Consider the following 12,501-nt stretch of genomic DNA (forward strand, 5'->3'; position numbering starts at 1 on the left):
AAGTCTTTCCAGTAGTGCTGGCCTGAGTTGGGTACCACACTAGTCCAGCTGAGAAGCTGCCCTGCTGTTTAAGGTTCAAGCTCATATAATTCATGTGAAGAATGCTCTCTCTGCGACTACTACATGCAATATCCTATGTGCTGCTGGTGGAAATGGCATTTGTTGAAGCCAGTGTTCCATCAGGCCTGGAGTGGGTTTGGGAACAGAGAGCTGCTTGTCTGACAGCTGAGTCAATACTTCCCCTTGTCTCTAGGTCCGGCTCACTTTAGATTTTACAAATTTGAATCTCTTGTCTGTATACCCAAGCAACAGATATAGCATATAACTAAGCAACATGTGGAAATGAATGTGGTGACTATGTAGATAGTTTTAAACAAACAGGCGAAAGTCCAATCTGGACAACCTGCTTGCAGAATACAGACGTGCGCTTATAGCCGCATTACTGTGCTGCGTTTCATGGTGTAAGCACATGTGCCATGTCCACCCCTTGTCAAACTTCAGATTTTTTTTTTTTTGTTATTTATTGTTGCTAGTTTTTACACATGGCCGTCTACAGCAACCTTCAGAGCAAAAGCCTTTATATAGAAAAGCCAGAAAAATTAATTCCAAATTTAATATGAAGTGGTTACTCAAAATTTTGTGCATAAGAAAGTATCTGCTTAAATGTGTCAATTCAATAAGGAGTTATGCAAGCCTCGTGTGTGTGTGTGTGTATATATACAACAAGCACTGAAGCATAGTGTACATGAAAGCATGATATGGCGTACAAGCTGCTTATTCATTTTTTCATCCTTTTTTTGTGCTCACCTGTAAGCGCTCTGCGCCTGTCCAGTATGACGGCCTTCGTTCGAGGGACAGCAGGACGTGCCATTACAGCTATTTGGTTAACAGCAGTGTTGCACAACCATGTAAGTGAGGAAAGAAGAGCATAGAAGCGAGTGATTTGGGCTCTGCTCTGTACACTTTAATCTTTTATTTATCTGCATGGATATTCATAACAAAAGGTGGAATTTGCTTTTATGGCAGCTCTTTAAGGACTACAGGTGTACCTCTGTGATGAGCAAGATGATAATAGTAATTATATAGCGCCTTTCCCATTTATATAGGATGAACCAGCATCTGCTGCATTTGACTGTCTCTGTTTCATTCACCTCTTCTACATGCAGTGGAGATTCCTGCCCTGTGCCAGATGCAGTCTGGGTAGACGCCTGCTCCCTGCAAATCCATATTGGACTAAACAGGCTAAGAAATTAGAGAGAACCACTTGTCACTCAGTGCTTAGTGCTGATGCCATTTTTATGTGCATTTTGCAATTTATTTTTTTTTAAACTGACAGCATGAATAAATACGAATTTAACGTAAGCCTAATGCACAAAGAATGGACGCATTTCAAAACTAACAAGCTTGCTTTGCTGTTATCCCAACCTAACCCCACCCTCCATTGAGTGATCCATTGTCAAGTAATGTGTACCTGCTCTCCTGTTTGCTGCAACAAACCAAATAAAACTGTGCAGGCAGCCTATTGAGGCAGGTTGGTGTGGAGACGCAGCTCCCCTTGCAAGGCCGGTGTCTGATTTCACGTCGCTTCCTCCATGGTAACTGTGCTGGCATCTCTTTCCGGCTCATTTTGTTCATGACGACGCTTCTGAGGGGAAAAAAAGAGGAGAGGGTTAAATCGGCATTATGTTTTACTAAAATGAATAAATGTGATCAGTTTCAGTAGAAGCCCATTCCGTTATACAACTGTGGCCTACCACTGTACACATTTATTTTGGGGGGGGTTATGTTTGGAGAGAATAAAAAAAGTGATGTGAAAGTCTTGAGGTCCTTTGCTGAAACTCCAGGCCTCAAAGAAGCTTTAAAAGGGCCGTCAGGTAGAATCTTCATGCCCTGCACTGCCCTCTCACTGCCTGCCTCTGTGTGATTCCTCAAGGTGAATGGCACTCCGTAACATGAAGATGCTTTGATTGTTGCTTTAGGTTTACTGCGTGATTGGATGTTGTGCAGAGCAAAGTCTTAAACTTGCAGTATGTAAAGTAAAGCATTTTTAAAAATTACCAATCCTCTAGCAAGGTTGTGGGATTAGAGGCACTTAAGACGTATTTCAGGCTTCTTTAAAAAAAGCAAAGCTCAACAGTTTGTTTGAAACAGCAAGGATTATCCCAGCAATAAATTGGAAGAAACACTTAAAAACAAAATAAAAATAAAAAATACTGCAATGATCTAATGCAGGGGTCTGTAATCTTGGCCCTGGACTGCCTTAGTGGCTGCAGATGTTTTTGTTCCAACTACATTCAAGTCTTGCTGTTGAAGCACTTGTTGCTTAAGTGACATTTTTCTGCTTCATCCTAGTTGTCTTGCTTGTGACGATTGTCCGATCTTAATTGCTTATTGTAGTCCTAAACCGCTGCATTCACCGTGTTTAATTATTAAAAAGCAGTAAGATGCAAAAGCCAAAGGAACCAGCAGTTCTCCATCTACCTTGTGTTGATCTACACTGGGGTGTTATTCACCAGGAACTACCTGATTTAATACGATATTTGGAAGGAAAGTGAAGAGAAGAAGATGAAGGGCTGAGAATTACCTGCACAACTCAGACTACAAATCATTTGGTTGATATCCTTGTAAAGGACCACAAAATAAGAATGATATGACATGGCAGAAGGAAAACAGAAACAAGCCATCACATTAAATAAGGTCTGTTATTGGCAAGGGTCGGCTTCAGAGTAAGCAATCAGTTTGGAACAGAAACTTGCAGCCACTACAGCCCTCTGGGAGTAACTTTGCCTGCCCCTCATCTAATTCGGTCTACTATTAAGGTTGGTCTTCTTCTCTTAAGGTCTTTCTTCTACTACTTTCATCACTTTTGTTCATGACTATTTACTAGTAATGTTGATAGGGCACTGATTACTGAGTTTGTACTTATTGTCCATGTCTAGGTGACTTGTTCTAAATGTTCTCCCACTTTCCTCTCACATCTTAAACATGTACAAGTTAGGTTCAATGTTGGCATGGCATGAGTGAGTGTGCTTTGTGATGGGTTAGCACGCCATTCACCATTGGTTCACACATTTTCCCAACCCTGCTGGTACAGCATCAGCTTCCTTTGACCGAACAGTTCATAAGATGGACGTATGGATGGACTACAGCTTCCTTCCTTTCAAACAGCACAGGCCTCAGTGATATCAAAAAAACTAAAATGTTTTGCAGGCACAAGGAAGGAATGTCTGAGTGTCCACATATTTCTAATCAGAAAAATGTACTAATATGTTGACATTATTCTTAAAGGTCCGACTTGGGATCATCAGTGAAGCTACTCTGTTTCATGGAGTCCCTTGGCCTGACTGTAGTCCTTGTTTCAGAATTCTGCATACAAACACAGAGAGTATTAAAGGACAAGTTTGATATTTTTTCGAATCAGTGTTATTTCATGATACATTTACTAATTTGTTGCATGAACATGAAGCATACTTTATAAAAAAAAAAATAAAAAAATTTTTTTAAAAACCCTAGCTTGCTCATGTTATATAATGATGTCCCAGTGTGAAAAAAGCCTTAAAACTTATTGAAAATGTCCCCTTTGAAGTAGACAAGGTATTGATCTAAAAAAAAAATTTATAAAATTTACTATTTATGAAATAGTAATATTTTCTGAAGGTGAGGCGATGTTTTTTGATCATTTGCCTGCTTGCAGTGGGCTTTGTGCGTGGAGTTATATTCTATTTAATATCCTACTTTTGCCTCTGCATTTCTGTTTCTTCAGCAGTTATGTTCTGTGTGGAAGAAATAAATTGGAAATATATTAAAAGAAACTTTGTCCTCAACTAGGACCTCTTATCAATATAAATAATCAGCCTGAAGATCCAGGAAGGAGGAAGCTTGTTCAATGCGTCTTCAATGATCTCTTCATGAAGAGGGCGCGTCCTGCTACAGCCGCCTACTAAGAAAGTTCCCTGTGCAGAGGTGTATGCAAATGGTCACAGAACAGAGACAGAGAGTTATAGTCTTATAGATTACTGAGTTTGCATAACATTGCTGAATTATTGCTTACTCTGATTGGTTCATTAGCTCGTGGGCATCGTGCATGACAGTCCTCCACCTATTTTCTATTTCATTTCCTACTTTGGCCTCTGTTTCTTCAGCAGTTGCATCTGCCATGCCTTGTAACAACAGATAGACGTGCACTCATCTTTTTTGTTTTCTTTTTTTTAAGAAAACTAAGGGGGCTTTGCTTGCCAACCTCCCGGCCTGCGCGCTACACACCAGCCACTTTGCATCTCTGCCACTTGCATATGTGGATTTCACTTTCACCAAACAACAAATCTTTTTATTCTCGTAGATAGGCCTCTTCATTGGGAAGAAACTCTACTTTTCCGTGATGGCAACACAAATTAGACGATCTACAAGTCTCCGACTTAAAGTTTTATTCCGAAAAATATATTCAATCTCTTTTTGCTGTTCCGTTATTTCACCAAGTAATAATTAACAATTTGCGCTGTGATCTTTACTATCATTTTTTGGAGACTTTCAAATTTTAGTACTTCCATTATCTCTAACCTGCTCTGCAAATGTTTTTGAATGCTTTACGATGTTCTATTTTGTCTTCTACTCTTTGTCTTTTATTTCCGGCCCCGGGCGTGGTCAAATCTCTTGACACACAGTCTCATCTCGTGGAACGTGCAAGTGTCTCTCAGAAAAAGTCACGTCTCGACCCAGGCTGAAAAGTCTCGTCTTGTCACAGGATTTTTTTTATATAATAGAGAGATAACATTACCTACAATCAAGTCAACCTTAACAAAATAGAATTCAACCCCAACGCGAGATGATTTGTTTTCACGGAGTGGCTGTGCCATAGTGATCAGTACACTCAAGAATGCCACACTATTTTATACACATAATAAATCTGAACTGATTACAATGCATTGTATTTTTAAGCTAAGCATTATCGTTTTGAAAGAGCCCAGCCACCTGCACATCGCACTTTACATGGCATGTTGTGTGTATGCACAATATAAAAAAGAAAAAGGCAAAGTGTTTGATCAAACCGACTGAGCTGTGAAATTGCTGAGAGGTGGGAATGGCCGCTGCACACCACCAGTCTGCCTATGCTAAAACGTCTGAACTAAACTTCAACCGGATTAGAAATAAATACATGTCCATAACATCTGGTCAGTTCTTGTCCCATGATTGTGTACTGTGTCTGTGCTCAGTCTTTCTCTCACTTGACTATTTCAGCATCTGGAAATGTCTTTCAGAAATAACAAAATAAGCTCCACTCGGTTATTATTGTCTAGTTGGCTACAGCAATTCACATCTGGGCATCAACATTTAATATTGTCAGCAACAGCACTTGGTGATAACTTAATCTCAAGATGTACATCAATACAATTCTGGCTTAAAAAATGGACGGATTCATCCAAAGTGTTAAGTTTTAAGGCTTTTAGTCCACGTTGGGACATCAAACTAACTCCATTCATTATAAAACAGAACAGCAGACTAGTTAATTTTTTTTAAATTTATATAATATGCTACAATTTAGAATGCAATTTTTCATGCAACAAATTACTAAATACCAGGAATGTAAAGAAATAACTTTGCCTTGACAGGCTTCTCCTTTAAGCTCTTTAGTGTGCCTTGACTTCAGCTCAAATCGTCTTTCACGTTCATCAATATAAATCCACAATATGAAAAGAGATTCTCTGTGTATTAGTGACAGAGTTGGTCATCTTTTTCAGGTGCTGATCTCCCTAGTTGGGTGGTTGGACTGTTTTCATTTAGCAGCGGTGGAAACGTACATCCCAAACTTACAAGTCCCATCTTTTATTTGTTCCAAGTTTGGTGTTCCCTTTTCACACTGAAGGAAACGTAGACCACTTCCAGTCTTTGTCTTTCGTCCTTGTTAGCTCATTTTTTGATTTGTTATGGCATCAGTTTAGGAGTTTCTACCAGGAGAGAAGGCAATGGGAAGTTACACGTATGCTAAAATATAACAATGGAGACAAAGAGTTTTATGACCAGATATGAGGACTATTTACATCTCTCTGACTGGCCCAGTCGATTTGATTTAAAGATCCACATTGTAAGGAAAGCTCATCAAAATCTTCAAAAGACTTTGCTGGACAGTTATCTTATCAAAATCCTAGGCTGGAGAGATCTGTTAATTTTTGACATTGAAGATGACCCATTAAAGGTTATCGAATGCTGTTTCTTTCCTAGTGTGTATATATAAACACCGGGAACTCCAGTTTCTGTACAACGTGCCTGAAGAAGGGGCCTGAGCTGCCTCAAAGGCCTGCATATCTGTTCAGTTAGCAGATAAAAGATGTCATTTTGCTTAAGTTCTCCTTGGTTTCCCCAAGTACCTCTTAGTCTGCTCTTGGCGCTCGTTTCTTTTTGCACAATTCCGTTCTGTCCTTATGTTGAGTGCCCCTGTCCTGTAGTGACAGGTAGTTTCCTACCAGGGTACAACTAATTTATTCTTTTGACCAGCAGGACTTACAAAGGAAAGCTCTAGGTCACTCTTTTAACCATCTGATTTCACTGCTGTCTGCCTACTGGCCCAGCACTACCTTACCATTTTAACTTGGTTAACAGTGACTGTTCTGTTTATAGGGCCCTTGTGATGGCCAGTTTGTACAGAGATTTCCCATCCTCTGCCTTAGACGCCTAATCGGTTCAACAGGGGAAGATGGACGTGGCAGAACATGGTCAGCCTTTACTTCTGTAACTCTAAGGCTTGTTGTAAAAACTGCAACACCTGCTGCTTCATAGAACCTTCCCTGCCGCAGTTTCATTCCCCACTCTGCTGGTTCCCAATTTGGTTCCTCCATTAGGACAATTAGGACCTCTTTTTTCACAATACAAGACAAACTTCTGAGCCTGAGATGATTTGGTAAGGTGAAGAGAAGTCCAGTAATAGTAAGAAGTGGCGGACTGACTGTTTTGAAGCTGTTTTGTTCCTGAAAAGAATGTTTACTTCATTCAAAAGCAAAAATAGTATTAAGACCGAGAACCTGCCAGTCCGGTTTACTGACCTTGCCAGCGGCTTTCTAGACTTTAGTTACTGAGATGCCCCAACCATGTACTTTCATTGTGAGCCGATTACTCAGCCGCCAGCCCAAACTGGAATGTCAGCATTCTTTCATTTCTTCCTCTTTGCCTGAAAGGGTTCCTCATCCTGAAAAATAATACCACCATTGTGTCAGTGTTACCGCAGTGTTTGTTAGACAGCATCTGTCTGCTGGTTGGCTTGAACAGTTCAACAACACGTTAGGCATACTATGGTGGATCAGAACCTGGGAATGGCCAGACTAAGTGAACCACTGAAATGATGGCCATTCAGCAGTCAGAAGCCCAAGTAAAGGTGATCAAAACCATCTCACCATGGAGTGGGCTAGAACAGACACCCTCTAGGATGTGATAAGAAGTCTAGGAGATGGCGACAAAGGACTGTGGATGTCTGTGATTCTGGCACATGTTGGTTCCGATTGGGCATTGAGCTGGATGGAGGCTGTACAGCAGTGATAGATTTACTGTGATAGGTCATCACGTAGGTGTACTGTCTTTCATTCAAGAACAATCCAACAGGCCCCAAGCAATAAGTATAGTTGCAACCTGCCAATTAGAGTATCATCTACCACCCAGAATATAAGCAACCCAACATTTGATTTAAATATTTTTTGTAATACCATTGAGTTTTGGGTAGGAATAAAAAAATGAATTCCCAAGTACTGTACAAGTGGCAGAAGTGAGTTTGCTAGACTGGAGTGAGAAACTCTGTAACTGAGAGGATATTGGAGTAAAACTGACCTGTGGATGTAGAAGAGCAGGGTGAGGTGGTTTGGCACCCTGTCTGGTAGACACTGAATATCATCTGGCTGGTCCGAGTGGGCAACTGGGAAACCATCAGGTGTAGCTGGAAAACGCTGTTATGGATGCCTTGGCCTGGTCTGTCTCTGTCTGCCTGCCTTGAGAGTTTAAAGATAATTTGACCAGGCATGGCGAGGTGAAAATGAATGAAATAAATTGCTGCCTTTGACGAATCCAATCAGTATAAACCTACAAATATAGTTGAAATAACAAGAGAAGTACTGCAGTGTGTGGTTGGTTTGTTTGTTTGTTGCATCCATTGCAATAAGTATACAGGTGGAGTTGTGGGGAATGATCAGGCATTGGCCTGGGAGATTGAGACAAAGATAATCCACTGACCACTTAGGAGCACCTCTTGATGAGAGTGTGTGAAGACAGTTGTGCTGTCTCAGTTACACCCCCCTGCCTCAAAGGTGGGCTCTTCGGTGTCACTAAAGGGCGAGAGCACAAGGACCCCAGGATGACTGACCAGCAGGTGATGCTGAGGTATCCCTTGTTTAAGAGGGTGGCACCTGGCTAACTTAAAAACAGAGGCTGTCCAAGGGGCAAGGCGGTTATGAGGTGCTGCTGTAGGACACCTCTGATTTGATTCAGATGCTTGACTCTTAACCCAAGCAGCCAAGACAGCAAGTTGCACAAAGAATCATTGATGGGAGAAGGAGAAGATGGAGTGGAGGGGGTCAAAGGTTAAGCTGACATTGGATCTGAGGGGGAGAGTGCTTGATTATGGTTTGGGATGGTGGGATGCCATCTCACTACCCATCCTGGGGGAAAATGAGCTTTTTAACAAAGAGCGAGTGGAGCTGCAGGTTTTGCTTGGTCATTTCTTTAATTTGCAGTTTTGTTTTTTCACCCCGTGTTCTTCTCCTCTTTAAACACTCTTTGGATTTATTCTGCTTGTGGGGAGATACTGGTGGTCCTTGCCTGTTGCTGCGTATAATATTCATATGTAACAATTTTCTGAAACCTGCTTTGCTCACTGCATGGTTACAGGGTGCCAAAATCCTTCATGGCAACATAAGACAGGGATATGCCCATCCATTGCATGGGCCGCTCTCGCACACACTAACATGGAACCAATCTGAAATATCAAAATACAGTATTCAAAGACCGACATCAGTGAGAATCTACACAGGCTCAGAGAGAACGTGCAGACTACACACAGACAACAACCAGGTGCCAAACTGAAGGAAGGAAGTCTGGATGGATAGATGAGAAGGTAATCAGCGGAGGAAAACTCTGCAGGCACGTGTTTTTGGTTTGTTTTTTGTTGGGTGTGGAGTGACACCAAATCCATGTGTTTTCTAACCTGCTTAGCAGAACTGAATCTTACTCAGCATGAGGAATGTGATCTGTTGACCCACCTGTCTGCCGAAGACGCCATTAAATGAGCAGGGCTGGAACTCCCAAGCTTGGCGCTCACAACAATTTGTTCTTAAGAAATTCTAAAGCCTGAGTGTGCAACCAAGCCTTTTTGTCACCTGATGTTTTTAAAGGCATGAGCCCTACATTGCAGACCACTTGTTGCTAACTTGGTAACATCATGTAATTGTAAAGTCAGGGCTGTGTTGAGTGGGCATCTCAAGTCTGAAGCTGTGTGCGGTACAAGGACATAGCAATGGGTGAATTACAGGTGGTTGTGTGTCCGAGTCCAGCGATTCCCCAGTATAAAAAGTCTTTTTAGTAATGAAATGTTTTTACTTTTTTATTCTCCAGGGTGATCAAGGACTTTATGATTCAAGGAGGGGATTTTGTAAATGTAAGTAACAGCTCTTTTCAGGTCTGACACTTGTTTGTTTTTTTAGAAATGCAAACAAAATCTTTTTTGTCTCTTCAGTGCTTGCACCGTTCTTTTTGGTCCTATATGAATACCATACTGATGGATGTGTGTCTTTCTCTTTGGCTTCAAGAACAGCCACATGAAGTCATGCCCTGCTGTGGCTCTCTTTGACTTTGTTACTGACATTCGTATCATCTTGGTAGTGTACCTGGGCACATTTCCCAAGTGTGTTTATGTGTTGGGATTCTGTAAGATAAATGTGCTGTTACTTCACTGTTCAGCCAAAGCATAGTTTAGATTCCTTATAGTGCATGTTTAGCAGTCTTGTGTTAGACCAAATTCATTGTCTAGCTTGCAGTATATTAGTGTCTGTAATGGCCAGGGACAGTTAATGTCCTGCTGCCACCTAGAGGACAAATCTGCAATGAAGATTGGGGTTGGACTGTACATCAGTGTTGTTTTGTATAAATATAGCCACAGGTCATGTCAGTTGCAGACATTCTCAGATGATTGTGTTCTAACGGGGTGTATTGATTAGGGAGATGAGTCAGGTGGAGAACTTTTAGAAATGCCTGCAACTCAATATCAGCAAAACCAAGGAAGCGCTTATTGACTTTCACTACACCTAAACACACCTAGTCACTATCCGGGGAGTGAATGTGAAGCTACTGCACTGCTACAAGTACTTGGGGGGGGGGTCTTCATCAGTGACAGGCTGGACTGGTCCAATAGCACCAAGGAACTGAATAAGAGCGAGCAGATGCCCTTTTCTTAGGAGACTGAGCTCTTTTAACGTCCATATCTATGTGATTGTCAGTGCAATTTTCTATGTTGTGGTGTGCTGGGCAAATAACATCACTCTGAGTGACCCACCAAATCAACAAATTGATTAAGAAAGCAGGCTCAGTTATGGTATACATTGTTGACCTACTGGAGCTAATAATAATACATTTTATTTATATAGTGCCATTCCCACACTGAAGGTAGTAGTGGAAGAGAGAATGAAGAGAAAACTGAGTGCCATTATGAACAATGCTGCATACTCTCTCTGACACACCAGCACTGAGGGACTGTTAGCCAATGAAATGCAATTGGGGCTTCTTCATTCAAACACCTCACAGTGACTGCTGTGTTAGTTTTAGCCCTTTCAGAATTGTTTTTCTTTATAGTAATTTATTAGTGTGTTTGAGGAGGTTGTTGTTTCTTCTTCTAATATGTCCCTATTTCTTGGGCTTCTGTAAAACAAAACAAAAAAAAGCTAAATTTCCCTCTTGGGAGAACTAAGGTACTATCACAGTCTGTCTATCTACAAATCCAGCCGGAGCTAAGGAAAATGAGTCAACAGCAGTTGACGTCTGCTCAGGATCATTCATCTGTAGATGATCTTGTTTAAAATAGATGTTTATGTTGAAGGATGTGTGTTTTTGTGATAATGTAACAATGACATCTGCTGTGATGCAAGAAGATCCAAAAATGAGTTCCAGTATACTTCACAGAGCCAGAAGCTACAGACAAGAACTTCAATTATGTCATATTGTATATACTTTGTGTGCCTCTCTGTACAAACATTACCTCTTAAACATAAATTCAACTAATCAGCATTGATGGAACCATAACAGTTGTATTAAAAGAGATGCACCAAACAGGGCTAAAAAAAAAAGAAATGGCTCAGGTGTTTAGAAAGCTCTGATCAAATAATAGCGTCTTGTTGGGATATCCACTGTCTTCACGCTGCACAGGTTGTTTTGGTTGGTCTTATTGCTTCGATGACACCAGAATTATGGCCTTACATTCGGAATGACAAAGAAAAAGCCATATCTGATATTGTTCGGCGGGTTAAAATCGACATAGGTTTGAAATCCACCGTCCAGTGTCTGTGTTCATTTGCCATTTTCTTTTCACCGTTGCAGATACCATTCTAACATTTGTTGAACAGCTGAGAAGACCTGTAAGCTGTCTGTTTCTCAAACTGCACTCTCTGAAGCCTTTATACTCTTCGCGGGCTGACTTTGTCTGTCCTGGTAAGATCCTGTTTGTTGTCTTCTCTCAAGGCAGCAGTGGGACAGACTTTTTGAGTCATTTCAAGCAGTGACATTGTCATTACGACATTAGTCACACCCTGGCTCTGTCTTTCTATCAATTTAACGCTACCCCAACAAAAAAGTATCAGTTGGGTAAGGTTTGAATGCTAGTGCATACCTGACAGATGTGTTCATCTAATTGAATTGTGATTAGTTGTTGCGATAATTATGAATGACTCTGTGGGGCTTCCATTGGACCCAAAAGTACTTCCAATGAGCTGTGCATTGGGGACAGAAATGATGCTGAAAGTGCCAATGGCACATGGATAACTGCAGAAATCAAGAAACGGGAAAGAGCAGGTGCTAGGGCATCTTTCTGTCTACTAAGTTCGTTTTGTTTGTTTTTTTTTTAATGGAAGAAACACAGTAAAGTGGTGCATTTTGATGTGTCATTGTGACGACTATACAGCATATCCCATTTTAAAAAAATGCACTGCACTTCCATGGTGATGTGATTAAGAGGCATAAATAAACCTGAATTGACAGGCGTGTAGATCATTACATTCATGACTTAGCTGCAGAAAAAGAGCACAGGTAGGCACAAACAAGTCTTTACGATGCAATATTCCTTGTTTTCTACAACATAAAAACTTTCTTGAAATGTTTTGTGTTTCACGATTCACAAAACTGCCAGCAAAACAAATTTTAATGTCAGTTTTATGAAACTGTATGCAAGTCAAAACTTCTCTGTTTCACTCACCAGTCGCTGTAAGCCCACGGTAGTATTCTGCCATTGTTTGTCTCCAAATAAAATGAGAAACTGATTGATTG

General features: G+C 40.9%; 2 protein-coding genes across 4 annotated transcripts in view; one reads left to right on the forward strand and one right to left on the reverse strand.

Annotated features, from left to right (window-relative positions):
• Positions 1–1,645, reverse strand: part of si:dkeyp-100a1.6 (probable G-protein coupled receptor 160) — a 34,347-nt gene extending 32,702 nt beyond the window's left edge. The window contains exon 1 of the mRNA XM_028807789.2: positions 1,472–1,645. The gene's annotated coding sequence lies outside the window, so the exon portion shown is untranslated. The remainder of the gene's footprint in view (positions 1–1,471) is intronic.
• The window catches only part of ppih (peptidylprolyl isomerase H (cyclophilin H)), a 112,624-nt gene that overhangs the window by 86,809 nt on the left and 13,314 nt on the right, over positions 1–12,501 (forward strand). For all 3 annotated transcript variants that reach the window (XM_051931326.1, XM_028807790.2, XM_051931325.1), the window contains exon 5: positions 9,586–9,628. In XM_051931326.1, the coding sequence (XP_051787286.1) occupies positions 9,586–9,628 (43 nt within the window). The remainder of the gene's footprint in view (positions 1–9,585; positions 9,629–12,501) is intronic.

The sequence above is a fragment of the Erpetoichthys calabaricus genome, chromosome 8 (assembly GCF_900747795.2).
Source record: "Erpetoichthys calabaricus chromosome 8, fErpCal1.3, whole genome shotgun sequence".
NCBI lineage: Eukaryota > Metazoa > Chordata > Cladistia > Polypteriformes > Polypteridae > Erpetoichthys > Erpetoichthys calabaricus.